Source organism: Pagrus major, chromosome 12 (assembly GCF_040436345.1).
Source record: "Pagrus major chromosome 12, Pma_NU_1.0".
Classification (NCBI taxonomy): Eukaryota; Metazoa; Chordata; class Actinopteri; order Spariformes; family Sparidae; genus Pagrus; species Pagrus major.
This window is the reverse complement of record NC_133226.1, coordinates 19759385-19783625: the sequence shown is the minus strand read 5'-3', so window position 1 is coordinate 19783625 and position 24241 is coordinate 19759385. Positions and strand designations below refer to the sequence as shown.

The following is a 24241-nucleotide window of genomic DNA, read 5'->3' as shown; positions in this document are numbered from 1 at the left end:
ATGGCCAGATTTATTGTGATTTTCAACTTTGTTAATACTTTTTCTGTGTCGAGTTGGCGACCATGTTGTTGTTGGTGACGTGTGATGAGCAAGACGGCCAACTCAGCCACTGAAAGACATCACTGGAGGCAATTTATCAGATTACATGCAGCTTCTTCTGTAGTAACAAAGGCTTTATACTGCTTTTCACATGCAGTTGTACTCCCTGAAACCTGTAACCACTTTAATGGTTAAAATTAGTGGAGTTACCCTTTAAGTCTGTGTAATACACTGCAGTGGATTGCCACCTTGTGGACAATCTCACATTACTGACTTTTGATATTTAGAGAGAACAATTAAGTCATCTCAGAACACCACAAAGGCCCTTTTCATACATTTTTCTCACTTATTTATACTTTCCCAAGGACATACTGTGTTCTTTCTAACTAAGTCTTTTTCTCTATAAGAAAATCATTTTGATGGACATGAAATACAATGAGCCGTCATCAGTTGGGAAAAGGCAACAATAAACATTTTGTTTAATAACAAAAAATAACATTTAATATGGAGAATCAAAATCAATTTACAGTTTGTGCTGGCATTGTAATTTAACAATAGAAAAGACAAAAGGCATGAATAGGACACTTGTAATGAACAGCAGTGACTTTTGAAAAAAAAAGAAAATTCTTTCCACATTTTGGCCATCTGAAATCTTTGTAAAACTCTATAATCTAATGCATATACGCCAGGTATGCGAGTCCATGGCTGAATTTTGACTTTCAAATGATTCTTAAACATTTTCTTTAGCTTATTTCTAATTGGGATTTTCAAAACTAACAACAACTAGAGCTGAGTCTGGTTCTAAATGTTGCAGGAATACTATGATTGATGCATTTCACAGACTCTACACTGTAAGCATGCAAAGGCTGTTGGAGCAATTCATCTCTGATCATCTACTCTCAGGACCCAGAAAAAGCAGACCGATATGCAAACACAAGACTAAACATTAGCATTTCTTCATAACAGCATTTACCTGCATGATGCATACTGTTGCAAATATACTTGAAACTCTACATTAACAGGACTAAAACATGGGAGAAATACTTTTTTTAAAGCAGTGCACCACAAGGGATTGGACCACAAGCAGTCAACAGTTAACATTTCAAAGATGGAGACTAAAACAAAAACTTTGGATAGTAACCAGAATATATTTCCATAATATAGTTTTCTGGGAAAGATAGTTTCTCTTCTGTACAGCATTTATGGTCTATATGATCAATTATATGTCACTTCTATGATGTAATAAATAATTCAATGTTTTTTTATATTTAAACTCTCAAAATGATTATTCAAAAGGGTTGTTGTATTTTCCTGCTTTTCTGATAAAGTGCAAAATGCTAAAAAACACAAAGTTGCACATCCGTCAAAGCAAAGAACTTAATTATTGTCTGTAAAAGCTCTATTTACAGTTAAGGTTCATGTTTGACGGAAAGACAGAAATAATCCTACAAAGCTCATGACTGTACAGTTTAAGAAGAACACAATGTTATTGTATTGCGACATTGCGACAAACAACATTTCTGAGCTCTGAATCTCGGAGGCGTGTTGCAACAAGAGCAGGATTTGGATTATCAAGACCACAAAAACACACTTATATGATTATGAATAACAAAGAACTGACTTCTGCTAATTTGTATGATCAAAGGACACCAACATTGATGAAACCCCAAATGATTTGAGAGAAATGTCTTCCCTTTTCTCATTCACACAGTCATACATTCTGTGCTTCTACTGCCGTTAATAATAAATAATCTTGTCATAATATTTCCTAAAGATGATTCAGTATTTGACAGTGTCTCAAACAAACAAACTACAGTCTGTGTATCAAATCTGCTTTTGCAGACAACTCAGTTTAACTTGGCATCTTTGTGCCCCTTCCATATCTCTGTGCTCCGACAGTTTTTCACAGTTTTAGGAAAACAAAGACAGTTCAGGGGTTATTATCAGTGCACTTGTTACTTCGGTTACAGTTTGACTCTCCAATTCCTGGTTCTTCACTACAGGTCTTCATGAAACCAGAAACTAAACAATTATGTCCTTTTTAAGACTAGTAAATGGCACTGTTCCATTTAGATGTTGTGTCAGGAAGAAATCAAGCAACACATGTACAGTGTATGTTCACACCAATGGAAAATAACCATGTTTCTAATCAATTATAACACTGACAGTGTTTTTTGCAAAGTCCCCAAAGGTAGTCCAGATAGTTTGATGCATTTTGACCTGTCACAGTTTGAAAAAAACATGTGGTAAATAATAAAATTAATGATTCTGGTATTGCGCATGCTGGCTCGAAGTCATACATTCATGGCTAACTGGGACACTTGAAACAGTACAGAGCCATTGTTGCTGTTACAAGCATGGCCGACAACAGTTTTGCTCGCACCCAGGACAAAATAATCCCCAAAGCCCCCCGTCAGCATTTTATTTTAAGGGCTAGATGGGCATGTTGGGCCCTTTTAAGACCCAGGGCAACTGACCTGGTCTTCCCCCTGTCGGCGGCTGAAGTTATAGGTAACGTGGGCTTTTCCAACATTACATTGAAAACACTGATTTATAACTTTATACAACTTGTGTTTGAATAATGCCACCATTTCATTTATTTTTCATTTTGTGAATTAAAGCTTAGCATGTTATAGAATTTAGGGCTAAATATTTGGAAGCAATTCAGGTGCCACAACCAGCTCCTAAGAACAGCTCGTTAGTCAAGAAGCAACATGTTTCCTAATATTGATTTCAAGCTATAATGCCACTCATCACTCCCTGAGAGCCCTGTTTGAGATACTGGCAGATGTTCTCACACATTGTATTATGTCAGTTGAAGTTTCTTTTTGTGCCTCTATGCCATATAAAACTGATAATATTCATGTTATCCATTGCTGTTGACCATGAAACCACCATATAAGTAAAAAATGAAAGCAGCTTATTTCAGTACGACGCATATTGATGCCATGTTGTTGGGCAGTGACTTCTAGTGGCTGTAGAAATCAGTACGGCTGCAAAGAAGGAATTGACTAGAAGAAATATAAGGATGGAAAAGTCTGTATAGGGAGGAGGTCAGGGACGGATGTTCTGGTTCAACAAGCGCAGGACTTTCATTCAGTGCGAAACCATAGGTCAACATGAGGTCCTTTAGTGACGTAACACAATGCAAGTTACTTAGGTGACATAGGTACATTTGTAAACCTGACTAAACTGTGACCCTACGACGATGGTCTGGTACGTATATTGCTTTTGTGCTGGTAACGATGATATATGTCGCTTTGGGAGACACTGACAATCAACCTATTCAGTCGTTTAGGTATGAGGATGTGTTGTCTCTGCCAGATACAATCTGAGGGATCAGCTGTGACTTAGAGAAAGTAAAACTTAACAAAACTTCACCATTTGCCTTTTAGCTGGATTAGCTATGTCCACTTTGACTGAGAAGACTAGCACTGGGGTCACAAAATAGCTTTGGGAGAATTTAACATCTACATGTGGGACATGTAAGAACCCTTCACTAATTTTACATTATGTCTTTCGGCATTTAACACACTTGTGTGACATTATCCTGCCTGATTAAACCAGTTTGAAAAAAATACTTAAGAATAATCAGTGAGGAGAAAAGTCCATTATCCTTCAAGTTTTCAGTTGCCAAGCCTGTCAGGAATTATCATGGTTTTAACAAATATCTTTCCCATCGTAATACAAAACATACAAACGCACAGTATCGACACACTTTCAAACCACTTCTTCTCACATAATAATGAAGACAATGATATTCCACAAGTCAGCTGAATCCTCTCAATCCATGTAGAGTAATAGTGTAGAAGGCCCAGTCTTCATGTGTTTGTTAGAAATATCCGTGTCACTCAACAAGGCAGAGACAAGTCCTCACACGTCTGAGATTAAATGACTACAGTAGCCATTCTTGATACGCAACACAGCAGCTCTTATCAGGGAGAGATGGAATCATGTTATCCAACCACTCTCCCTCGTTAGCTCAAGGACAAGTGATGCTGTAGATCTGGATGAAAATATATCCCCTTACAGTAGTTGTGTTTGATGAACACAGATGAATGAACCATAATACTGGTTCTCAGTGTACCGGTCAGCGTGCTGCTGCAATCGGCCTGTACAAGCCCAATGAAGCCCTTAGTGACAGCTAGTCGTCTTAGTTGGGCCCTGAAGAGCCCTCTGTGTCTCTGGGCAGGGTACCATTGAGCTCCATGAGGCTGTCGATTCCCAGATAGCCCAATAAAATTTCACTCCGGCGGTGGGAAAGGTTCAGGATGTCCTCAGCCAAGCACTGAGCGGAGTTGAAGCGGACCTTGTCATGATCGAACATATCCTTAAGGTACTGCACAATTTGTTGCTGCAGAGGAAAGAAGGGACGTGAATGACATAAATTGTTATATAAATAGCACAGTGAACAACTTAGTTTACAGCTGTTCTCTGATTTTACACATGAACTTTGGAAATCTCCTCTAAAGCCACAAAAGATGAAGGCATGACAACTGAGCCTCTTTAAATTTGAATTACAACACAAGCAGCCACTTGCTTTCCAAGTGCTGTGTCTGCTCTCACCTTGAAGATAGTGCACACTTCACTTAGGTGCTGCCTGGGTCCCAAAAACCCAAAAGCTAAAACGGGGCTCACGTGTTCTGATATGGCATAGAAGTGGGAGATGAAACCATCAGGAACCTATGAAGATCAGCGAGAGAACGTGTCGTCAGCATCAAAGATGTAGAACGGTACTTTGAAGATGAACTACAAAGCTCAAACTCACCATGAGAAGACGCCTTTTTGCTTTTAGGACGGACCAGCAAGCAGTCGCCAGAGCCTAACAGAAAAACACAACTCTGTTATTCAAGTAACTTGTCACTAAGCTATCAGTTGCACATTCAAGGAATTTGTGTGTATGTGTTATATATTAACCGTTTCTTTAAAGCTGTCGGAGAGCCAGCGGTTCCTCAACACGGCTACCACAGAGGAAGGAGGGCTCTCCAGGTCTTCAAAGGCGTCCATCAGGATAAAGTCCAATACTATGTCGAAGAAGTTCATACACACCACCTGCAGACATGATAACCACAATACTGTGTATAATATCACAGTTTTACCAGTAACTACAGAATATAAATGCACACATTTCATTAAAAAGGTACCATATGGAGTTGTCCATGGTAGTATTCCACCAATTAAAGTATGCTTTTGTCTTATGTCTTTTGTGGCTCCAGAAGAAGCTGCATGTAATCTGATAAACTGCCTCCAGTGATGTCACTCAGGGGCTAAGTTGCATTGTGGATAATGTAGGTTTTGAAAAGGAAGAAAACTGTAATAAAAAGGCGATATATCTGGTTCTGCTGTATCGATTTTTGATCATTTGTTTTTAAACCGTCCATAATAGGTCCAGCAGTGTTATAGGGGTACAATATTAGACATGCGGACTGCGTTTCACCTGTAAACACACTTTAATGTGTAAAACTGGCTGAACTACCCTAAAACAGCGGATCCCTGTTTTATTTGTATTTCAGGTTATGTGATATGCAGTCATGCCAATGGTTTTATGTTATTCGACTAGTTAACAGTTGTTGGTATTGTAAACAAACACATAATCTTAAAGTTGGAATAAACTGTAAACACAAAAAGTGAAAAATTATTTAGTCAAATATTCAGCCCTCTTGAAGACTGACCATGTAATGAAGAGAAGACAGCATGACATGAATGACAGCATTACTCACCCCTCGGCCCTCCAGCTCCAACTTAGTGACGGACCACGTTTCCTCTCTTTGAGTGTAAAGCAGCATGTCCTCATAGCTCTCCAGGAAGGCTTTGGGACTCTGTGATAAAAGAGCAAAAAACACCACAGGAAGTGATTAGTTACAGCTGTGCAAATATGTCCACAGAAGCAGGAGCTTGTCCCGTTTATCCAAAAATGACAAGTTAATAAGGGAGGATCCAGTTGAGGAGTGTTTTACCTTGTTTGCCTTCACCATCAACCCTGTAATCATTTGCTTCCCAGTCTCCATGAAAAATGTGCGGTGTGTTTCATCTAACAACAGGAACTGAAAACATAAAGAAGCATTATTGTTAAAATGATTAACCGTACCGTAGTTTGTTTTCCTTGGAGGGTCCAAACTGAAATTTAATGGAACACCATGGGCCAAAATCAAATACCTCTAGTATCACTCTGCCAACCATGCTTAGATTAGAAAAAAATATTAGGGACCCTTTATATTTAAAACATTTTTTTTTTTAACCTAAAATAATTATAATAAATAAAACAGCATAAACATTATTACAATTCTTTTAACTTTTTCTTTCTTTAGAAGCATCTGGTGGGCTAAATTAAACCTTATGGCGGGCCAGCTTTGGCACACAGGCCCCACTTTGGGCAGGCCTGATATAAACAAAGAATGATTTAGGTAATACAGTTAAGTTGTGTGAGCTAGAACAGACCTGGAATGCTTGTCTCACACAATGGAGCTTGGCAAGGAAGTCTTGGTCACCATAACATTCAAGTAATTCAGTCCTGGTAAAAAAAAAAAAAAAGACAGAAGGGAATGAAACTCAGAGAAACCTTTTTTCTTTTTTCAGCCACTGCACATTTAACGCAGTATAAATGGATATTTTGCAGCCTGGAAGAAAAGGCTATGAACACATGTTGTTAAATTATCATCTTCTGATTCTGGCTGTTCACTCTCCTTTTAGCTCTGTTTTGGTTTTCCCCAACTCCACTAAACACTAAAACTGTAAAGCTGAGGGTAACAACAGAGTCGAGTGACTCTCTTTGGGTTACACATAGTCATTTAATTACTGGTAATATAAAAATGTTGATTAGCACAGGGACAGATTAGCACATTACCTCAGGGACCTATAGGACACTTTGCTCTCCCGGACCAGAGACAAGGCTTCTTCATAGAGAGCTGCTGGCTTCAGTGGCTGGTAGACCTCGTCTAGAGACATGGCATCAAACAGCTGCACAGACAAGACATACATACCTCAGTGTACATTCTACTTCTGCTCATATTAAAAAAGCAGCAAGCATGAACGAATCTGAAAGACATGCAACTGTACCAGTATGTGTACTTGATACAAGTACCAGGTTTGCCCTGGGAAACTGTCATGATGCATCTTGTTTTCTGTCTTTAGAGAACAGACGAAAGAAACTAACCTCTGCAGCCGAGAAGAAGGACTCGTCAGAGGCAACAGTAGTCGCATCATCGTCTTGCAGTCTTTGGAAACTCTCTACTTGAGGTAAGATAAGAGTTCCTTCACTCTCTGCCAAAAGAGCAACACAAACGTTGACTGACAAATAAACAGATAAAGACAGATAAAATGTGTGCCACTACTGTAAAGAACACAAATTGTACATACAGACCAAGACTCTGCATCACTCCCACTCCTTCCTTCTATCAAGGTCAAATACAAGCTCAACACAACTCTTACCAAAGTCTGCCAGCACACTGTCTGTTGGGATGCTGCTGCCAAAATCCTCTTGTAGGTGGTATGCCCTGTGCAGTAATGTCTCCAGCTTCTCAGCAAACACTTTATTACGGGCTTCAACCTATAATGGAGATGGAGGAAAAACATAAAACAGGCCCAAAGTTACTTTAATAGTACATAACAAAAGGATCCTGGATCAATGTAATTTCTTTCAATTTTATCGTCTTGGTGTGTCACCTATAAACCAACCAACAACATCACAGGGACTGTAGGTGATCCACACTGAACCATAAAATACACTACAGCACTTGAACTGTAAGGTAATCCAACCATGTACAAGTATTTAATTTAATGATTACCACAGGAAGGTCTGCACACATTGCCCCCTGTAGAGCGAGGCTACTGTTGCTGGAGGTCGAGTGGGTGTGATGACGAATATTCAGAGCCTGTTCCCACTTTTGCAGAGCTTCCTCGAACAACTCCATCCCTAGAAGGAAAACGGTGATGATTAGGCAGAACCAAACTGTCTATTTGTGAGCTGGGAAATCAACATTTTGAACTATATAAAGCACAGGGCTCCAGAGCTTGGTGTCATTTTTCACTGGTTTCTGGGTCCAAGACTAACATTTACCAAATGATATCCTACATTATCTTCATTTCCCTTCCTCCTTCTACCAAAGCAGCATAGTAACCAACGCAGATGATTATGTTTCATGATCAACTACTACTTCTGACTAAAAATACAGAGAAATACAGAGCTTATCTCTCTAAACCTAACACTATATATCTCAGGTAATGGAGCTAAAAGTGACACCACATTTGACATACATTTTGTGTATTACATTTTCATGAAACTGGGAGTGCCAACAGATACCTACCCATTAAATAGAGATTCTCTGCATTTGCATCCTCTACTGCCATCGACTCTTCAACCACAGGCTCCGCTTCCCAGGGGGTGGATGGATTGGCAGACTGATTTGGAGAGTTTGGAACCCGTGTCTACGTCACAAAAACACCCACACAAAATGTAACATTAGGCAAATGTGGAATAAGAAAAAACGGTGAGCAAAAAAGACAGAAAATTAGTTGTAAATTGTATGACTAACAGATGCCAGGCTGTGTGATGAACTCGAGTGTTTACTGGGGGCCAAGGAAGAAATTCCACTCATGGTGTCATTGCTTCGCGTGCTGGGACTCATCATCTGTCGACCACTAAACGGCGCTGTGAGGAGAAAAACATTCTCTTGTTTTCATATTTCTCAGCGGATGTTGATACAGCAGTAACCACAAAGCAAAATGATCATTTTAAAATGTCTTATGTCCACACCTCTCTTTAATGACGAGGGTCTTCCTGTCCTCAGCAGCGCCTCAGGTATTCCCACAGTCTTCTGGCCCTCCTTCCCTTGTGTCACCTGCTTCCTTTTTCTCCCCCGCCTTTTTAGCTGATGAGCAGTGAGAGCCAGAGCTACACTGCCCAGTGCTGTGGCAAACAGCACCTTCTTCAAGCTTGGGGTAAGCTTTAGCTGTGAAAATATGCTCTGATAGCAGGAGAGCCAAACAAACACATAAGCAACATAAAGGGCACTATTAAACATTAATTCAGCCATTACTACTTATCTTTTATTGAACAAGTCTACACAGGAAAGCGAATAGTGCTTGAGATGCATAGCATAACTGTAAATGCAAAGTCCTTTACCTGCCCAAATGTGGAGTAGAGAAACACTGGGATCTCTGCTACGGTCATGGCCAAAGCCTGGGCGATGGACATCCCGTCAGCTTGTCTCATTGACATCTCAGAAATCGAAATGCCTTCAGGCCACGGCTCTCCAAAGCTCCTTCAAGGTAGCCGTTAACGAGAGTCTCCTCTCTGTTCTGAGATCAGCCAGCTCAGGGCTTGCTGATGAACCGCCTGTCTTCATCCACTCCTGGGCTTGTACTCCACACTGGTCTAGTGTCTGGCTGTGGATTTATTACCCTACAATAGATAAGACATGGAAATTACCTACAGTGTGGCAGCATCCTCCCTTGTAATGCTAAAGACATGACATTAATAGACATAATGATGAAAACAACAAGGCTGTTGGCTCCAGGGTAAAACCCTCAAGACCCAGAGTTAAGTTCATGGTTTAAGCTGTGAAAATCAAGGTCGTATTAACTGTTAAGCAGCGGAGCAACTTGACATTCTTCCAGCTACTTACCAGTCTACACTGTCTGGAATGCAGCTGTCTGGACCAGCCTGCCCTACACCTACAATACATGACAATGAGCAGGTGTGGTTTCAACGTGGGACTGACCGAATCTTCTCTCGCTTTGTGACTGACTTATACAATAAAACATCTACTTATACAAAGTAAACAATCACTTTCCAGTCAGAAAGGACTGAATATTGTTAATGGAGAAGGTGCTAGCTGACAGAGACTTGACTGAAAGGTAAATAGCAAGCTAGGCAGTTAGCCCGTCAAGCTATGACCAGGAATCAATTTTTTTTTTAATTTTACGTAAATAACACAGTAAGTCTGAGCTCTGTCTTTAAGAATGGTGTTAATGACAGGCCAGAATCAACAGTAGCAAGCAGTTAACAGCCCTGACAGTCACCAGCGAGCATGCTAATGTTAGCTAGCACATTTAGCTAGCTTAGCTCAGCCTCATCTGTCACTTCACATCATAGCATCATCCGGTCCACCGGACACCGACTGTACGGCTTTGAACTGACACCACGGATGCTTCAGCGGCTGTGTATACAGCTCATCAGCAGCACCACTAATAACATAATCCCTCACACAGGTACATACCGTGGGCATCCAAGGCGGCAGGGAAGGACATTCCTGTGTCACAGTCAGTGTAAGTGAAAGCCGCACACTAGCTTTTTGCTCGGGGGCGTGAGCTTTAGAAACGCTAGAATACTGACGCGACCACCGGCCAATGGAAGGAGGAGTACAGACGGTTGCTTTTTTTCCTGACCAATCGGATGGAAGGTGACAGAGGCAAGTGCTTTTACGATCCAATCAGGTCGTAGATCATAGAGCATCGTCCCTGCATGAGCAAAAATCAAAAGGCAAAGGCTGTTAGAAGTTTCCCGTGGTTCATATGCATGTTAAAAATGACATTAAAATAGACGACAGGTAAATGAATTATTTTGTTATAATCTTAACAATTAAATAGACTTTTAAAATTTTACATTAAATGGCCAGTATTTTGTTAACAGACACACCTTTGTCAGGTACAGAAAACTGCATTTGTTATTATGTTTTTATAACCAAGCAAGAAAAAATACTTGAGCACAGCCATTGTAAACTATCATTAAAAACATTTTTATACAGTATACAACTGGCTGTTGTTATTTGTACAGTAATTTGCGACTCCGTGTCGTGGAAAGGTAAATTTACGAATGGCACGTGAAGGCGGCACAGCGAAGTTTCATTAAGGTCACTGTTTCCGGTTTTGTTGCTTACCTTTCAGAATAAGAGTGTGAGAAATATGCACAGGCCAGAGGCAGTTCAGAAGTTAAAGAAAATCTTTGGACACGCTTGTAAAAAATATCCTTGACCTATATCTATAATTCAGTAGTTTTCAAAAACCTCTGTGCGAGCTGTACACCGTACACGAATGTATACATGTATATTTCCTATATTGTGGTGAAAGTCTGGCCGGAAGTTGTGTGCCTGGATAGAGGAACACAGAGCGGATATATGGCAGGTCCAAGAAATTATTCGTAATCTACTGTGTCAATATAGTGGGTAAGACAACATAGCCGATAATAAGATTTCAGATTATAGTAAATTCAAATATGCTGCCGTACTTCAGACAAAGACAGATGAACTGTTATCTGAAGGGCGATGGAAAGTGAAGTTAACCGAAAAGGGAAAGGATCCAGGACCTGAGACATCTCATCAGAATTGATCGAGATCAGCCATTCAAATCTGTAAATATGAATTATGTTGACCGCGATTCGTCCATGGCCGAGTCTGTCTCTCTCGCCGCTTCTGCCTCAAGTTAAGCGGCTGGTAAAATGAGTGTGGCCGGGGTCTCTGGAGCAGGGCTTTCCCAAAGGCCTTGATATGAAACCTTTGGTAAGAGCGAGCCGGTTATTACATGTTATGTGTGTAACGTAGATGTATGTTACAGTACAAGTGAATACCTAAACCCTTAACGGCTCTGTTTCACCTTCTCCGGTCAATGCAGACCCTCTGGCTGTGCCTGCTAAGCCTGAGCCTTCCTCTGTTGTTTTGGTTTGGACATGTGATCCGGCGGGATGGCCCTCCGCCTGCTGTGCAGAGCAACGGTCTCCAGGGCTACACGAGGATCCCCCCCGGTAGGATGGTCCAGGTGAGGGGCAGGGCTGGGGTTTACACACGATGCAGCTTCCAGAAGTTTGGTTCCGAGTCATAGTTCATCACTGATCCTGAAAATCGTTTTGGATCCTTCACATTTTCCACATTGGGCTGTTTTTAGTTTCATATTTTGTCCATAATTGGTGGTATTGTATTGCTGAAGGCAGATGCTGATCAAAATAGGATTGAAAATGAGAAATATTTTCATTATCGATTAATCTGCCAGTTATATTCTCAATTAATTAACAATTGATTTGATATTAGATGTGAGAAAATAGCCTGCCCCAATACCCTGAAGCCCAGTGTGACATCCCAGGCCTGGAGAGCAGGGGTGCCCAAACTTTTTACAGTGCAGGGCCAAAATGTATTCATTCATTCTTGTTGAGAGTCAGAAAAATATGCAGAGTTAAAACATTTTTAAAAGAATAATATTAGGGGAAGACGACTGTTCACTGACATGAAATGTTTTGAGAAGCAAACACCTTTTGTTTTCTATTTTTAAGATGCAAAGTGATATTAAAATCCAAAATCCAACCTTACCTGATTGACACTTTGTCACTTTGCCCGCCATGCTCAGATTATGAAAAATAAATCCTAATTACAGATTCAGCATATTTAATGAGCATGGTTACCCCACAAAAATAAAACACCATTAACAATTCTGAAGATAATCCTAATGTGCTGTCAGCCCAGAGTGGGCTGTCCCACAGTGGACCCACATGAGTTTACAGAAGTTGCCAATAGAAAACGCTCAAAGGGGACCCAAAGGGCAAAAACTCTGGTGGGCCCTGCGTGTGCTCACACACAATGGGCCTACACAGGATTAGTGAGGGTTTTCCCCTGCCCACACTGCCCACAATTAATCTACATCGGGCTAAAAGAAATGGATAAATGGAGCTTGTATTGTTTTGCCCGTGTGCTCGCCTAATTCTTGCAATTTTTGGGTTCTATTTTCATGGTTGAATGCACTTATTGTAAGTCGCTTTGGATAAAAATATGATAAATTAATTTGAAAATAAATAGTTTGAGGCTGGAATTTCTATCTTCTGCCACTCCAGCTGGTATGCAAATGTAATCAAATCAAAAACATTGAGAAAATATTTTAACATGCATCTTTATATCCACCTTTATATAATTATTAGTGCTAGATAACATCATCTTAGAAATTAGTTCCAGGGAGCACATCTACATCATGAATCATGTTGGTGTTGATGAAGTGGAACAGCCCCGTGAGGTACGTGTGACGAAAAATGTTGGTCACCACTGTCAAAGATGTCACATGGAACCATATGATAAATCGGCTGTTGTTGCCAGACACACAGGAATGCTGCAACATTGTAGTGGTTGCAGTGATGTGCTGCTGAGATAAGATGAGTGCTGGTTCGAAAGCATTTCCTGTATTTATAGGCACAAATCCAAACCTAAAACAACTCTCTGCCATCTTTCTCAACAGTTCCTGGACATGCACTGCAACCAGTGTGCCTTGGTCTCCAGCTCAGGTCAGATGTTCGGAGCAAGTGCTGGAGAAGAGATAGACAACATCGGATGCGTGATCCGAATGAACAATGCGCCCACAGCGGGATACGAGAAAGACGTAGGGAGCCGCACCAGTGTTCGGGTTGTGTCTCACACCAGTGTTCCCCTGCTGGTGAGAAACGAGCTCTACTATTTCCAGCAGTCGGCAGACACCACATATGTGTTCTGGGGTCCTGAAAGGAACATGAGACAAGACGGGAAAGGACGCGTCTTCAATACGCTTGTGAAAATTGCAAAGAAGTATCCAAACGTCAGAATCTACGCAGTGACCAGAGAGAAGATTCAGTACTGTGATAGTGTGTTTCAGAATGAGACCGGAAAAAACAGGTACAGTATGATGTTAGCGTCTGCATCTCGAAGTTCAGTCTTATTAATTCTTTTTTACCATACTAACCTTTACTGTTCCCCTTTTTACTGTCAAATACTGTTTGTCACAAAGCTCCCTTCAAAATAAGATAATTCCATACTTGATCTACAATAATACATTATGCTTTATCAGGTGATTTATTAAGTAACTAGTAACTGATGTTATCAAATAAATGTAGTAGAGTAAGAAATTCATATTTGCATCTGAGACTTAGTGAAGTAGAAGCATAAAGTAGAATAAAATGGAAATAGTCAAATGAAGTACAGGTATCTCCAAATTGTACATGAGTCAGGTCAACTACATCCACTGCTGGTATTGGGGTCATTTACAATGAGTGTACTGTAATGTAAACAATAATGCTGTAATATGCCGTTTTGGTATTTTGTTCATTTAAGAGTTAAAAGTAAGTTTTTAAGAACAGATGTTTGGTGTCTCTCTCTCAGAATGAAAACGGGGGCGTTTCTCAGCACCGGTTTCTTCACAATGATTCTGGCCATAGACATGTGTGACAGCATCCATGTTTATGGAATGATCGATGATAACTACTGCAGGTGACACTCAGTTTTATGATCTGTACTCAAGCTTTTTTTTTTTTTTTTTTTTATCGTTAAGTGTTGTCAGTAACCTTTTACCCGTCTCTTGCACTCCTCCCGACAGTCGAGCCAATCACACAGTTGTTCCTTACCATTACTACGAGAGGAACCGAATCGACGAGTGCAGGATGTACAGAGTCCACGAGCACACACAGCGCGGGGGTCATCGTTTCATCACTGAGAAGGCCATCTATGCCAGATGGGCAACACGGCACAAGATGGAGTTTAAACACCCCACCTGGAGCCTCTAAAGACGGCCAGAAGATGTTCCTTCACTGACGATGGTATTCACGTTTGCTGGCTTTTGATCGTCTTTGCTGAAGATTATAGTGTTGTCCGAGCAACACTTTTTCAAGTATATGGCATTGTTAACGGTGGACTGAAGCTTTTATTGACTTTTTTTACCAGCTCAACAGCTTGTGTAGAAAAGGGCCCCCTCTGATAGTGGCTCATTGTGGATACAATTATTTGCAACCATTTAAAGCAAAACAGCATTGCAGTATTATCCTAAATAACTGAAGTAGATGGGGACTTGTTTTCTAACGTAAAAACAACAACAGAAAAATAAGATCATAAATCATAAAATGGCTCCATAAAACTTGTCTGACATAATCTAAATCTTTGGGTGCCCAGAGATACTAAATTGATTTGAAAAGATATTATTTACACCCCTTACGAAGCCAAAATCTTTAATGTAGCTGCTAAGCTAAGAGCGTTAGCTCAGACCACGTCTTACAGTGGGTGCACAAGCTTGACCGCGCATCATTGGTGTACATGAGGTCGTTTCAAATCAATTTCGGATCGCAGGGCTTCCAAAGACTTGGATTATGCCTAGCAAGCTGTGTGAAGCCATTTTTTTGTTGTTTTTCTGACATTTTATTTATGTCGTAAAACAAGTCCCCATCTACTTCAGATGTTTAGGAGAATGCTGCAGCACTGTTTTGCTGTGAAGCTCCAGAAATGTTTAATGGACTACAAAACTTCACCCTACTTTCCATCAATATGGGGATGACTAGATACTGACTGAATTTTTCATAGTTGGGTTCTTTTAAATACCCAAATTTACCAGCATTTAGTTGGTAACAGGTGGTAAAGTACCACCCTCAGTATTACTGAATACTTCTGTTAAAGTGTGTATAGCCATATATTAGTGTAGAGACCGATGAAGAATATAAAGCCACTAAACTAGACACTAAAACCAATTTATACCAAAGCTTACAATTTTTAATTTCTATTTATATGTGCCTTGACTTCCTGTCTTATTCTGCACAATGTTTATTTGATGCTGCTGTCTGGCTTGCAGCAAAAGTATGCACCTTTACTCTACACAGCAGGAAGTGCATTGTTTAGAGCTATAACTAACGATAATGTTCACAATGAATCAGTTTGTTGTTTGGTCTACTGAATCGTCAAAAATGTTAATCACAGTTTTCCTAAAAGTCAAGTTGATGTATTTAAATGATTTGTTCAATAATAGGTCCAAAATTTACAATCATCAATACTTAACGACAATCGGAAAATAATCGTATTTGATAAGCTGGAACTTTCTTTATGTAGCATAAAGAAAGTTTAAATTTGATTTTTTTTTTTTTTTTTTTTCGAATACCCAAAGAGGATTCATTGACCAATAGATTCAGCTCCCGCATTGTGTTTCCTGCTCTCCTCCCTGTAAAGTTGGTCAGTATTTTTGCCTCAAAAGTGACACTTCTTGAGATGACATCTCTCCCATTTCAGGCTTGTTTTTGGGCATATTTTGTTTGTTGGCTCTGGGCCTCAACTGTACAGCAGCGATTCATGCTCATACACCAGACAACAACAAGTGAACATACCGGTCAGACAGCTTCGGACTGATACTTAATTCTTCATGAACTACTAACTGTTATTTTTGTAAAGTGTGATATTGAAGCTTCATGCCCTTCACTTAGACTGATCACAACCATTTACAGTGTTTAAACGTTTGCTGAGTAATAGTTGGAAGCTTTTTGTTTAACCAAAACATTTCATGTGCGCTGCGTGCCATTTAACCCGAAGAGGGATCAGTTTGCAGTTGTGCTACATCAGTGTTGTAACATGATACTAGTTACACTGTGTTTACGATGATAGAGCAGCCAGTGATCAAATGTAGCTGCAGAGAAGTCTGCTGTCCACCACAGACAGCACTCCTCTGATACACAGCCTGCAGGATTAAATACAATGAGGACGATAAGAGGATAGAAAACAGAGCCTGCATGTCTTTGTGATTATTATCTATGTTCAAGGGGAGGGGTATGGAGAACCAGCAGATTTCCTGGAAGGCTGAGATAATTGCACTGGTAACAGTTCCACCACTGTGTGAAATCCTAAGCTTCTTGCCAGAAATCTACAGAAAGCTACGAATAGTGTCATTTCTTAAACTTTGAAAACAATAGGCCTGATACCGAACACATAAAAGGCATTACTTGTCTTCTGACGTCAATTTTACAAGTGTTTACCCTTTATATTTTGCTGCCTGTTTACAATGAAAAACATAGTGCTGCCTTTTCAGTTGCATATTGATGATTTTGTGATGAATTCCAAAGACTGTAATAGTATTTGCACTATCGAGCAAACTACTGTGTCAAAGAGTTTTACTGTTAAGATGTTTTTTTAGTTAAAATGTATTATTATTGACTTTTTGGTAATTATAAATAGTCTACTTACGCTGTGAACTGTTGAATGTAAACGTGACCACTGGTCACTGCTGATGGGTGTCAACATGAATAAATCTGCTGTAAGATACCGTCTGCCTGTGTGTGAGATTCTTGACCAATTGACTATATCCTCTGTCCCTTTTGACCACTTGATTTGTATCTACACATGGTAACTCCTAACTTGAAGTCTCTACACATCCTTGGTCGACATGTGATTTCACTGATTAGATTTCAAAAGATTCAAGATTCAAGATGTTTATTGTCATATACACAGTGGAAACATAGTTTGCACCAGGCAATGAAATTCTTAATTTGCTAGTTTCCCTTCACACAAAATATACTTAAAACTAAAAAAATAAATAGATAAATAAACTAAACTGTAAAGAAAAAAAGAAAAAAGCATGTTAGCATGTGCTGACTTCTTTCCCCACAACAGTCCTGTGATTTTCAGGCTGATATCATTAAATTTGACCATTTACAACAGGGGGAACGCATCCTGACAGCTTAGAGTATTACTGTCAGATACTGTTCCCCCTCTGTACAATATGAAAGGAGGCTCACACATCTTTCAAATTCATACTGCCGACTTCTTTCCCCACAACAGATAAGTCCTGTGATTTTCAGGCTGATATCATTAAATTTGACCATTTACAACAGGGGGAACGCATCCTGACAGCTCGGCTTCAGCCCCCATAAAATAGGCCTAATGACGCCACTGCTTTTGAGTACTTCAATGACTGAAATTTGATTTGTTTTTGGATGAACTTATCCTTTCAGAGACAACTATGATGTCATTTTGTGATTTTTTTAAGGATATATTTGAAATCCCAGAACATTCCTCAGAAAATCCCTAATCTTATATTCCATTAATTACCCATTAACTGACTCAATAAATAACAAATCAAATTCAAGGACGACCTATCAAATAATGAATGAGAACACAAACATGTCATTAATGTGTTCGTTTGTTTGCTTTGTTGTTTTTCTCCCCGTAATGAGTTAATTTAAGGTCACTTGATAAGTTGGACAGCCCCCAACAACAGCACCGTGCTGCAGTGAGAGACGTGATGATGACGTCAGCAAGTGGCGCAGGAAGATGGGGGACGAAGACGAGATAGGAGGGAGACCTCAAACACCAGGCACGCAGAGGCCATGAGACGGTAAAAGAGGATTAACACTTTGATCTGTCATGTTAGCTCACACCTTAATCATAACTGCGGGTTATCGTTTATTTTTTTATATTCTCGGTGAAGGCGTGTGAACAGCGAGCGGCCGCGTAGGACGGTGTCTGATTTGTTTTTTTTAATGAGAATAATAACATTTTTTTTTATTGCCTTTCATGTGTTCGGCAAAATATGACATAAAGCTAGCTCACCAGGCTACCTGTACACTGTGCGTTAATTAGCATCTCTCGCCGTATGTTTATATTGTAAAATGGACTGTAAATACTTCACCAATTGCTTAAACATCGACATGTAAAAATATCTACCCAAACTGGAGCATAATGTTTTGACATTAGCTGGAAAGTCGTACCCTAAAATTAGATTTTTTTTTTTTAATGTTTGTTTAAATAGGGTTTCAGTCTCCTGTGTGTTTGTCTTCTCTTGTCAGGTATGATGACAGACTGCAGTCGCTGTCAGTGTGTTGGTACACAGCAGCCTGATCGGAAAGCAGCATGGGGCTCAAGCTCAGTGGCAAGGTAAGACAGGGTGTGGCACTCAGACCTCTTGCCCTTCATCATCATCATCATTATTATTCTTATGAGCACAAACTGTATTAGTAATTGTTAATGTAATTACTGTTTACAAGCGGTGGAGGAAGTTTGCTGATGTAAAAGTATTACTCAGGCATTGGAGTATCACACTTTATAACAATGGTAAATTCATAGTTGATTAAACTTGAATTAATAGTTACGTCAATGTTAACAACCAGAGAAATGCTTTATAAACCATTTATTTATTGAGCAATTGTTTATAGTGAAGTTGCAACTGATATCTATAATATCAGAAAAAACGCTAAAAATGTTGTGATTTGACAGCCATGATTAAGTAAAGGCTTTTAAACTCATTACCCTCTTGAGTGCCTCAGACTTTTTCTGCGATGTTGAAGGAATAAGATCCTTAAACTGATGGACACCATTTACCACACCCTCCTGCATCCTGTTTTTTGACTGATGCCCTTAATACTTTGTAAATGGTTAATAAATGTAGTTCATCTATAAACATTATTTGGATGGCCATTATAAAGTTGCAACTGATGCATTTCTACTCTATTGTACTTCTATTTATTTATTTGAGTATATTTTTATTTAATCAATTTTATCTTACTGTAAGTTAATTCCTACCTCGTGCTGCTACTTTTTGTATTGTTTTGTGTCGTTTGCACGCTGGGTACGTTATCTTGTCTTGTCTTTATAATTGCTAAACAGGGTTGGGAGGGTTGCTTTAAAAATGTATTCTGATACAGTTATTAATTACCTGTTAAAAATGTTGAGTATATGTAAAGTAATCTAAGTATCACAATATTAAAGTAATATCATTTTTAACTACTTTCCGTTGCTTTTGGATTGCTTCAATACCAAACATATGCAAATAAAGACAAGTGTGTATTATATAGGAATTTTTTCTTTAACTTAACCGGATAACAGTTACCTATTTTTAGTATCCTAATTATGTAATGCTGTTACATGTTTTCTGTTAACCCCCGAGCCTGCTGCTTAATAAATGGTTTAAAAGCAGTTAATTGTTTGATAACGGTGAAATACCTATTAACTCATATTTAATTAACTATAAATGTACCAAATATGGTAAAATACAGAATGCCAAAAGTGTTACATTGCTCTGAATACAATGAGAAAATGTCAAGGATAAGTGTATGTGTTTAGTTTATCCCATCTTGATATTGCAGTATATGCCCATAAATTATTAAAGTAAATGGATTTGCATTTCTATATTACTTTTCCAGTCTATTGACTGCTCAAAGCACTTAACAACACTTATCACCCATTCATACACTGATACACGAATCAGGAGCAATTCTGGGTTCAGTATCTTGCTCAAGGACACTTCGACATGCAGCTGGGGGGAGCCAGGATTCAAACCAGTGACCTTCCGATTGCTAGACGACCCGCTCTACCTCCTGAGGGGGTGGAGATGTATTGTATTAATGTTCTGTTTAAACAAGCAGCTACAGCCGCCCGGTGTTGTAAATGGTTATGGTGGAGCTCATTTTAAGATATTTTATAAAGGGCTACAATCAATTATTATTTTCATTCTTGATTATGCTCCAGATTTTTCATTGTTTGGTTAGTAAAAATGTGAGAAAGTACTGATACCTGTTGCACCGACAACCCCTAAAGATGAATTTTGTGGTATAAATGAAAAGGTTGAAAGTAGTGATAAATGCCATCACAAGCGCACGGTGACATCTTCAAATTGCTTGTTCCAAGTTTACCGTAATTTAGGTCTAAGGGAGACACAGTGGTGCAGTGGGTTTCAGCTCCCACAGTCCAAAGTACTCCGCCTCTTGCCCAGTAACTTAGATTGGCTCCAACCCACCGCAGCCCTCCAAAGAATAAATGTGAATGGATAATTTAGGACAAGGAAATGCAGTAAATTCTCAACTTAGGGAAGCTCTGACCATGCAGAATTTCTGCATGAAAAAAGCTAGTTAAATGACTAGCTCCTTTCTCAACATACTTGCTGGTACATTTTGTTAACTGTGTCATGGTTTCAGATTAGATTTTATACACTTTTTGGTAGTTTAATCTACAACAATGCATAATTTGTGCCTGAGTAAATGTCCTTAGTTACATTCCACCACTGTTGTTCACACTACAGGGACAGCAGAGCCACAGGATGGTGATCTTGGCGGCTATCTTCGTCCTCATGACACTCCTCATCCTGTATGGCTCCAATAATGTCATCGATGAAGTCTATGCTCCGTTCCACGTTGCTACAAATCATGCGCTCAAGGCCACAGATCTGAAGAAGTGGTCTGGGAGAGAAGGATATGTGCCAGTTTATGGGAACAAGGTACTTAAGGATCGCACACAACCACAGAACTGATCTGACTGGGTCTGATTTTGATACTAATTTGCATGTCAGGTGATTTATTACTATATATCAGTGGAGGGGTGGTGAAGGATGCAGCAGAAGTGAAAAATATTCATTACTGCTGCAGTGGGCTAATGGGTTTACAAAATGTGTCAGTAAACTGCACACAACTCTATTAAGTTTGCCCACAATGCATAAAAGAGATACTAGAAGTGAAGTGGTACACCACAAGAAACAAAATGTACACTTGCAACAGGAAGCAGCTGCAGCTTATGTAAGACATTAGAAGAATAGTTTGAAAATGGAGGTCAACCCCTTTAAGAGGATTCAAGAGGTTGTGTGTGCCAGAAAGCAGCTGGTTTGTTTTTCAGTGAGTGTTTTTTTCTTTCTGCCTGTTGCCTGTTGCCTGTTGTCTTTATCATAACCCAGTCTTAACCCAGTTATGTGCACATTACATAACGAGTATGTATACGAGTAAACAGCCAATCCTTGTGGTGCTTCCAGCTTAATGTTAGGTTTAACAATGTTTCTGCAGTGGTCCAGAATGAAAATGTACTTGTAATGTTATAGACAATAATCATTCAAAGATGACAAAATAAGCAAATCACATACATTAAAACAACCTAAAGAAATATCTCAAGCAGGCTGAAATAATTAATTAGTAGACTTTAGTAGAATCTTTGAATTTGAGAGTTTATTTCATCACCAACATGAGGGACATCCGACGCTCCAGCACTGTCTGCCTCTGAAACACCTTTTTCACACTGCAGCATTTACTTTGATCCTAATGCAACGACTGTCGCGCACATGCACAATGGGGTGGAGATGTACTGTATTAATGTTCTGTGTTTAAACAAGCAGCATCTGTATTTGTTTTTGTTTTTTTGTTTTTTAAGAATATGACCCTACACTGTCACAACTGTGCACTGGTGACAAGCTCCAGTCATGTCCTGGGCACTGGAGCAGGAGAAGAGATTGACCGTACGGAGTGTGTGATTCGTATGAATGACGCCCCCACCATGGGATACGAGACTGATGTCGGGAACCAGACCTCTCTGAGGGTCGTTGCCCACTCCAGTGTTTTCCGGGTGGTCCGGAAGATTAATGAGCTGCTACAGCGGACAGACAGCAGCCCTGTGATCATCTTCTGGGGACCCCCGAATAAGATCGGGAAGGAATCCAAAGGAACCCTGTACAGGTTGATCCAGAGAGTCAGCATGACCTACAGCAACCTGTCGTGCTACAGTATCACAGCCAGCAAGATGCGCAGGTTTGACAATCTGTTTCAAAGGGAAACAGGAAGAGATAGGTGAGTATTTACGAAGCTAGTGTAATGTGAATTACATTTTATTGTGTTTTAGCAGTATTGTAAAAAGTACCCAAACATTATACTTAAGTCAGAGCAAAGATATTGTGTTGAAATATTTCTTTGGTAAAAATGGAAGTCACCCATACTAATAAGGAGCAGAAAATGCACTTAATTACATTCGATCACTGTGTTTCAGCCCCCTATTAATATCACTTTTACAAACAATGTTTTTTTTCCATGTGTTTTGTTGTTTTCTCTGTTCAGACAAAAATCACACTCTTGGTTGAGCACAGGCTGGTTCACCATGGTCATCGCCATTGAGATATGTGATAATATCAAAGTATATGGGATGGTGCCGCCCAACCACTGCGCGTGAGTATAATGATGTCATTAATCAACCTATGTAGACTCTTAAAAACACCAATACTGATAACGATAATGTCACATTTTTCTATTTTCAAAAGAAGTTCATAACCTGTAGTTAATGCGAACCTGAGGGTAAGAAATATACATATAACCTTTCTTTAACTAGAAAGTCACACCGAGATTAAAATCTCTTTTGCAATTGAGAACTAGCCAGGACTCAAAAAACTCAAAATAGCAGCAACAGCAACAAATCAAATCAAGAAGAAAGACTAAGATGTAGTAAGCTAACATGGATGACTTAATATTTCATAGCTCAAATAAGAGTGCTCTCCTCCTTCTGTGGTTATTGTGATCTCTCGCAATCACAACCAACTTTCGAGTTGCAAATAGCCATTGAGTGCATCTGAGGTTGTACATGCTTCTCTTGTTAACTCAATGAAAGATATTTGGCTTTGCTTCACTGCCTCTATTTATTGGCTGGAATGTCACCAATACCGATAAAAAGCTGATAATATAAATTTCCCGATATCTGGCCAGTAATTTATCAGTCCAGAATATATCGTGCATCCCTACTATGAACCCATTAGTTGCCATATTATTAAAAATTCCCAGTTAAACTGATTATTAATATTAAATCCCTTCTTTTTCCAGAAAAAAACCTGGAGGCAAGAAGATGCCCTATCACTACTACAAGCCCAGGGGCTCTGATGAATGTGTCACATACATCCAGAACGAGGGCGGCCGTAGAGGGAACCACCACCGCTTTATTACAGAGAAACACGTGTTTGCACGCTGGGCAAAACAGTACAACATCACATTCATTCATCCCAAATGGTGATGAGACTAGAGTGAAAACAACAAAGAGGTCTCACAGAGAGGCTTGAATGAAAAGCGCTATGAGCTGGATTTTATCGTAACTTCCCCTGAATGAGCCTTCAAACAGCCACATGATGAATGACAGCTACTTCTGAGGATGAAAGTCTATTATTGGACCGATTGAATGAGGAGACGCCCGGGAATGTCTTCTGTCTCAGAAGAAAAGAACTATGTATATTCCACATGGACACGTGGCTGCTGACTAATCGGCGTTTGTAAATGGAAAGTAAGACGACTTTAAAAGATGAATTTTTACATGTTTATAATATTTTTGTTATTATGTATTGAAAATGCACTTATGTTTCCCATGTTGGAGCGGGTTACATCAGCAAGCATTCTCATTATACATATATGTGGCCTACAGAGCACTATATTGTTTAAGCTCTCCATTATCAAGAGATTATACTCCACAGTTAATGCAGTCACATTCAATAGATCACTAATTCAGCCCACAGATGCAATGTACCGTTGTATGAGGGCAATGCAGCCGAGTTCCCGAACCATTACCCTACCCATGCTTTTTCAGTATCTTAGATTGATCAAGGAAAACATTGTAACATTACATTTTTAAAAAAGGCAAAAGTATCAGTGTTAAACACAAAGATCCGTACAACAACAAAATAAGAGTATAAAATTGGCAAATTGTGAATAAAATCAGAGAATAATGGATTAATA

The 24241-nt window shown here is 39.5% G+C and overlaps 3 protein-coding genes across 4 annotated transcripts; 2 read left to right on the top strand and 1 right to left on the bottom strand.

Moving 5' to 3' along the window:
* Positions 1-489: 489 nt before the first annotated feature.
* miga2 (mitoguardin 2) lies at positions 490-10310 on the bottom strand. Its single transcript, XM_073477824.1, has 16 exons — positions 10257-10310; positions 9161-9439; positions 8792-9002; positions 8571-8686; positions 8343-8463; positions 7824-7951; positions 7468-7585; positions 7193-7299; positions 6884-6996; positions 6478-6550; positions 5997-6083; positions 5760-5858; positions 4957-5091; positions 4808-4861; positions 4606-4722; positions 490-4393 (listed from the first exon to the last, which is right to left on the bottom strand). The coding sequence occupies exons 2-16, from the start codon at positions 9254-9256 to the stop codon at positions 4193-4195; spliced, it is 1776 nt and encodes a 591-aa protein (XP_073333925.1). The 5' UTR covers positions 9257-9439; positions 10257-10310; the 3' UTR covers positions 490-4192.
* Positions 10311-11161: 851 nt separating this feature from the next.
* Positions 11162-17049, top strand: st6galnac4 (ST6 (alpha-N-acetyl-neuraminyl-2,3-beta-galactosyl-1,3)-N-acetylgalactosaminide alpha-2,6-sialyltransferase 4). Its single transcript, XM_073477825.1, has 5 exons — positions 11162-11534; positions 11647-11790; positions 13249-13658; positions 14142-14249; positions 14356-17049. The coding sequence occupies exons 1-5, from the start codon at positions 11523-11525 to the stop codon at positions 14540-14542; spliced, it is 861 nt and encodes a 286-aa protein (XP_073333926.1). The 5' UTR covers positions 11162-11522; the 3' UTR covers positions 14543-17049.
* Positions 17050-18589: 1540 nt separating this feature from the next.
* Positions 18590-23772, top strand: st6galnac6 (ST6 (alpha-N-acetyl-neuraminyl-2,3-beta-galactosyl-1,3)-N-acetylgalactosaminide alpha-2,6-sialyltransferase 6). Of its 2 annotated transcripts, none has more exons than XM_073478277.1 (5): positions 18590-18659; positions 20800-20994; positions 21912-22324; positions 22589-22696; positions 23342-23772. In XM_073478277.1, exons 1-5 carry the CDS (start codon positions 18636-18638, stop codon positions 23526-23528), a joined length of 927 nt encoding a protein of 308 aa, XP_073334378.1. In that variant the 5' UTR covers positions 18590-18635; the 3' UTR covers positions 23529-23772. The 2 variants fall into 2 exon arrangements, with proteins under 2 accessions (XP_073334378.1, XP_073334379.1); XM_073478278.1 differs by having other exon boundaries at positions 18590-18671.
* The last annotated feature ends 469 nt before the right edge of the window (positions 23773-24241 follow it).

Excerpts from the sequence above, each read along its gene's own strand:
- miga2 (XM_073477824.1), bottom strand. The coding sequence starts at position 9,256 with ATGTCAATGAGACAAGCTGACGGGATGTCCATCGCCCAGGCTTTGGCC. Across the intron at positions 8,464-8,570 it reads CATCACACAGCCTGGCATCT|ACACGGGTTCCAAACTCTCC; the intron begins GTTAGTCATACA and ends TTTGTGACGTAG. Across the intron at positions 4,862-4,956 it reads CCGACAGCTTTAAAGAAACG|GCTCTGGCGACTGCTTGCTG; the intron begins GTTAATATATAA and ends TTTTTCTGTTAG.
- st6galnac4 (XM_073477825.1), top strand. Across the intron at positions 11,791-13,248 it reads CCCCCGGTAGGATGGTCCAG|TTCCTGGACATGCACTGCAA; the intron begins GTGAGGGGCAGG and ends CTTTCTCAACAG. Across the intron at positions 13,659-14,141 it reads AATGAGACCGGAAAAAACAG|AATGAAAACGGGGGCGTTTC; the intron begins GTACAGTATGAT and ends TCTCTCTCTCAG.
- st6galnac6 (XM_073478278.1), top strand. The coding sequence starts at position 18,636 with ATGGGGCTCAAGCTCAGTGGCAAGGTAAGACAGGGT. Across the intron at positions 18,672-20,799 it reads GTGGCAAGGTAAGACAGGGT|GGACAGCAGAGCCACAGGAT; the intron begins GTGGCACTCAGA and ends TTCACACTACAG. Across the intron at positions 22,325-22,588 it reads AGGGAAACAGGAAGAGATAG|ACAAAAATCACACTCTTGGT; the intron begins GTGAGTATTTAC and ends TTCTCTGTTCAG.